Source organism: Physcomitrium patens, chromosome 17, assembly GCF_059467195.1.
Source record: "Physcomitrium patens ecotype Gransden chromosome 17, ASM5946719v1, whole genome shotgun sequence".
NCBI lineage: Eukaryota > Viridiplantae > Streptophyta > Bryopsida > Funariales > Funariaceae > Physcomitrium > Physcomitrium patens.
Genome location: NC_143426.1, coordinates 12,441,174 through 12,446,516, shown reverse-complemented (window position 1 = coordinate 12,446,516; position 5,343 = coordinate 12,441,174). Strand labels below are relative to the sequence as shown.

At 39.5% G+C, this 5,343-nt stretch overlaps 1 protein-coding gene across 2 annotated transcripts; it reads right to left on the bottom strand.

Moving 5' to 3' along the window:
• Nucleotides 1–1,376: 1,376 nt before the first annotated feature.
• On the bottom strand, nt 1,377–4,071 carry LOC112294005 (methylesterase 17). 2 transcript variants are annotated; one of them, XM_024544071.3, is made up of 5 exons: nt 3,962–4,071; nt 2,915–3,163; nt 2,455–2,586; nt 2,226–2,360; nt 1,377–2,112 (listed from the first exon to the last, which is right to left on the bottom strand). In XM_024544071.3, the coding sequence occupies exons 2-5, from the start codon at nt 3,140–3,142 to the stop codon at nt 1,828–1,830; spliced, it is 780 nt and encodes a 259-aa protein (XP_024399839.1). In that variant the 5' UTR covers nt 3,143–3,163; nt 3,962–4,071; the 3' UTR covers nt 1,377–1,827. The 2 variants fall into 2 exon arrangements, with proteins under 2 accessions (XP_024399839.1, XP_090099937.1); XM_090243811.1 differs by lacking the exon at nt 3,962–4,071 and adding an exon at nt 3,365–3,919.
• Nucleotides 4,072–5,343: the final 1,272 nt, after the last annotated feature.

Here is a 5,343-nt window from a genome sequence, read left to right as displayed (position 1 = left end):
GATGAAGACTCTAAATTAAAAATTGAATTTAAGAAAGTCTAATTAAAGCTTTTGATGGATTAGGACTATTTCACTACTAATTGTGAAGTTCTACAAAGAGTTAGTATTGTAGATCTTTTTTAAGCATTCTTGCAATATTTTGTAATTGTAGGAAAAGAAAAAGAGTCTTCTAATAATACTCTACATAGGATTTATACAGCCCTCAGCATACTTACAGTATAAATTTTTAAATATAAACTTATGTTAATAAATAATCACTACTTTATTGAAGAAGTAATGTTTACATATTGCAATAATTTTACATTGATTTGGAAAATTATATTTGAACTAAATTAATATTCCATATGCATTGAATATTGTGATTTCTTTTATTCAGTTATGTATTGGGGGCAATTCAAAAAAAATTGACAGGGTTTGTAATCCTGTAACAATTTTCATTACTATTGTTTAAATAATATAATGTTTTAAGCGAACAAAGATTTTGGCTTGGAGTTGATGAATTCCAATTTTAAGTTATTCTATATAACTATGCACTCTGAAGTTTTGATATTAATAATTTTTTAGATTTTTTAAAAAAGAAAATATATTAATAATTTTTGGCATTAAATCTACTAAAGTCAAAGAATGAAAATGTTCAGAATTTTTTGTCGAAAAAAATGAACAGACATATAACAAAACCAAAAACTGATCTTCGAAAGAATTAATGTGAAGTTGTTAATGTTACTCACTGTGGTTGAAAGACAGGTTTATTTCAGAACTTAAAACTTCCAGAACGACATTTGAATGACTCAAAGTGGTTAAAAAAATGTACCAGAACAAGTGCAACGAGCACTGATAGATTGTGGTTGAATGGTGTGGAATCAAAACCAAAGGCAAAGCTAAAATCATGAAGGCTAATGAAATCCAAATCACTAGCACTTCGCGATACAAAATTCATTACACACACTGCTGTTTTCATCACTAACTATTTATCAATGAAATGATTAAGCTGAGGAGGTTTCCTGCAAAATATCTCAGCCACCTAGAACATTCAAGTTATACCCAGCTTGAGTAATAGAAGATGCTTTACCTCGGCATCCAAAACTACAATTACATAGAGGTGATTGAAGCTCCTGATGATGAATGTCTTTCAATGCTGTAAAAGTCTGCAAACAAACAGTGCATTCATAGTATCTTCTCTAAATGAAGAGCTATTTCAGTAATCAATTTCCTGATCCTTACATGGCACAATAGAGGACTGAAGTAGCTAAAAATCCAGAGTACCAATATTTACTGATCCCCTAAACTCCAGACTCAAAGATGGAAACGAAAAGACTCGTGACATCTCAGCTTTCAAAGTGCCAAGTCCATTAAGATAGTCCACGAAAAGAACCATGTTGTTAAACTTTGAACTTTACTATTGTAACTCAGTTGCAAAATGCTATAACATACACCGGCATGACCTGCTTTACCACACACCTAGAGATGGAGAAATACAGAGAGAGGGGGAGAGAGAAAGCGAGAGAGCGAGAGAGAGAGAGCGAGAGAGAGAGCGAGAGAGAGAGATGGGCAGCGAGCTATATAAAAGGAACCCGTGCCATTCAAAGCCTAACCACTTATTCGCTACCTTACAGAGCATGGAGATTAATGCTTTAACCAATACTTGCCAATGAATTTACCTATGCTACATTATGCTATCTATGGATCAGAGAGACCGAACAAGCAATGCTCTCACGGCTTCACATGTCCAACAGTGGAAGTCAAATCCAACACACTCAAGAGTTCAATATATGAGTGCAACATCTGAAAGATGCGTGTGGTCATTTCAGCACTTGCACATTCCATGATTTAACCGAAGGTGGCCAAAATTTCCTCTAGATGTTGAGTCAATTCCACAGGTTTGGAGAAGAAGGGGCTGTGGTCGGAGTCGATTGTCCGGACCTCAGAGGCACAGCAGGTCTTATCAAATAAGAAAGCCTCTTCTTGAGCATCAGGAGGCAGGACCTTATCATTCATTGTTTTAATGTAAACTTTGGGAATGGAGCCATAATTCTCATCCGTGTACTCAACACAGAACCCGTCGAGCATCTTCAACGGCACGGGCTTTGAAAGAAGAGACGCCAACACAACATCCTGTGAAAGAGGAGCACGTTTTAAGACAATGGTTTACCAGTCATTCTCGGCTACTTATCAATGCAGACACCGCAGAAATACCACAAAAATGTGTTAGAAGGATAGGGCCTGACCTCGGATGGGCACATGTTGTAGAACACCTGGGGTTGTATTTTTTCCGTGACATACAATGAAGTGGGCATGGCATGAGTTCCATCGCCGAAAGTATACTCGATGTGGTTGCTCACCGCTGGATCCATCTCAAACAGCTGCAAATTTCATATACATGTAAATCAGCTATGAGGCCAATCAAAAGATTATGGTTGAAGTGATAAAACTTTAAGGCAGTACAAGAACAATCACCTCATAAGTAAGAGGGAAGCCGCTAGGTAGCATCATGGCAACAAGGAAGACAGCGACTGAAATGTTCTTGGGGAAGTGCTCCATCGCATAAGTCAAGCTCAAACCTCCAAGATCGTGCCCAACAAGAGCAACCTGCGGGTACACGAAAGCAGGATTATTTGCTAGAATTCATGTTAACAAATGTGAACAAAAACTTCTGACGCCTGATAAGAAACTCAATCAATTTAAGTGTAGCCAAACCTCAACAATGTGCTCAGAAGATGATTTCTAAAATGCAAGTGTGCTCAATAACAACTGAAGCATAAAGATCAGGAGGAACAACGTTGTCAGTGTAAGCTACATACCGGATAGAGATACAAAATGCAGTACGTTCGTACAATAATATGCTTGTGCAAATGAAAACCAGTTTTCAACCTTTTTTTGGTATGTAATGCAATGCATTTCAAGAAGAACTACCAACCTTCTCGTCAGAAGAGAGCGTCTGCATGAAGTCGACGAGGGGCTGGTTGTAATCCATGAACGAAGTCACGGTGTTGGGGTCAACAGAATCTCTGCCGCAGCTTGTGAGGTCGATGGCTGTGGCCTTGTGCCCCTTCTTCCTCAGGTGGTCAATTACTCGGTACCAGGTCCACGCACCAAGTCCAGCACCGTGGACGAACACAAAATGTGCAGGTCCTGAGACACCCATTGTAGATCCGCCAAACACACTCTATATTTCAACAGGAAATGAGACATTATCAGAAAAAACTTCTCCCAATTCATGAAACGTTATAACGTAGATTTGTGCGAAGAGAATTTCTATTCAATTACTTTTTTGAACTTTTTTTCCTATTTAGTTCGATCCATCATTAATTCAAACGACCTGATATACACAATCAACAAAACATCCTTCACTAAGACTTGTGCTCACCATCTCTTTATTACGAAGACTCGGACTCACTGAAACGACTGTTAATCTGGACGGTTTGGGATCGTGACATCGATACTGCATCACAATCTGAGACCAAACGTAGTGAAATTCATCTCTGACGCGAAGATCCCGCCTCACATAGAACGAAGACGACGATCTCAGCCTTACCAACTCTACGAGGAAGACTCTCAAGAACAGGAGAAAGTAAGAAGGACTTTCAGCAGGAGGGAGGCCAGAAGAACAAAAGAGTAAGCAAAAGCGCTAATTCAGAATTCTTGGAACTGTACCCAGTTGCTACAACCACAGAAAGCCAGCCCGAATCGAAACCAAGCTAAGAATCGCACTCCAAATGCCAACAACCCACTCTTAAGTCAAGCCGCCATGACTTCAGCATAGCAAACACCAATATCCACAAAAAACACACACACACACACACAGCAGCCCCAAGGAAGCACAACCGATCCCCCACATCAAATCCCAAAACACAAACCCATTCATTCGCACTACGTCCAAGACCACGATCCATCCCAACTCCACTACCGACACGAACATCACAAAGCTCCACAAAATGCTTCACAGAATCATTCAACTTCGCACCTGCAGGCCCCAAAAGCTGTCTCCAGCTCCCAACTCCAGCTGCACAGAAAAAGATGAGCACTGGGAAAGCCTGGCTTACGGAATGCAAGGGGGTGGTGGATCGACTTGCTAGAGATGGCTGCGAGATAGACTTGCTAAAGGAGAAAATTAATATATGGTAGGGTAGGGGAAGAGAAGAGGGCAAAGGGAGCTGATCTGCACGGGAGACCACTACGAAAGTGAAGGAGAAGCAAGCAAGCAAACAAAGGGAAGAATCCATGGAAGCGTTCTTCATCGCCACCCCACCGCCATCCCGCTGTCCTGCTGCTGAATCAGTCCACGCCATAGCTCCCTCCCCTCGCCGCTTGCTTACTTCCAATTGCTTTTGCTGCTACCGCCGCCGCTGACGCTGACGCTGGAGATTGCGCGTCAGCGGTAGCGGTAGGATCGAGGCCAGGGTGGCAGTGGGAATGGGTCTACCCCCCAGTGAAGGAGGGATTGGACCTGGACCTCGCTGCGAGTGGTGCCGGCTCTGGTTGTATTTCGTTATGGGATAAGAGCGGGATATGCTTTTCCTTTTCCTTGCCCTCCTCCTCCTTTTGCCTTTCTTATTAAAGTTAAAGTCATGGGACCTTGCTGACTGTGTCTCGTATTGTACTGTACTGTATCGTACCGTATTGACCTCCTTCCTTTTACTATTTTATTGTTTTGACCGAGGTATTATTATTATTATTATTTGTGTGTATGTTATCATATTTTTGATATATTTAGTTATTTGAATTTTCTTATATTTAGTTTATTTATGAATGAAGAATTTTCTTTTTTCTTTTTTCTTTTTCTTTATATTTTGTGAGGAAATTCACTACGTGTTAACTTCTACCCATTACTGTATGTGAAATTCCATCTTAATCTTGTGTGACTGTAGCTTCAAAAACTGAAATACAGAACTATTTGTAGTTTTTAAACTATAGAATATGAGTGGATCTTTTTCAGTCTTTGAATAGAATCTGACTTTGCAATAAAATATTGAGTTGTTTCCACGTTTGAATTGGTATGCATTGTGTAGATGGACACATTCAAACCATTGATATGAAGATGCTTATTTTGAATTTTATTTTGTTTTAAAGTTGGAGCCATTTTTCAAATTGCTGTTAACTCGAACTAAAATAATCAACAGGGGCATTACTAAAAACAAATCTCATACTTTTTTGAAAGCCTGTGCACCACAATTAGAATCTGAGCCTCCAATTTGATCTCACGACATCAAAACAAAAATATTCCATTATTTTTAACTTATTTGAATTGAACACACAACCACATTGTATTATATATACACATTTAAGTAATGTATAATGAATTGCATTTTTAAAAGCTGCTGGAACGGCATGATCACAAACAGCAGG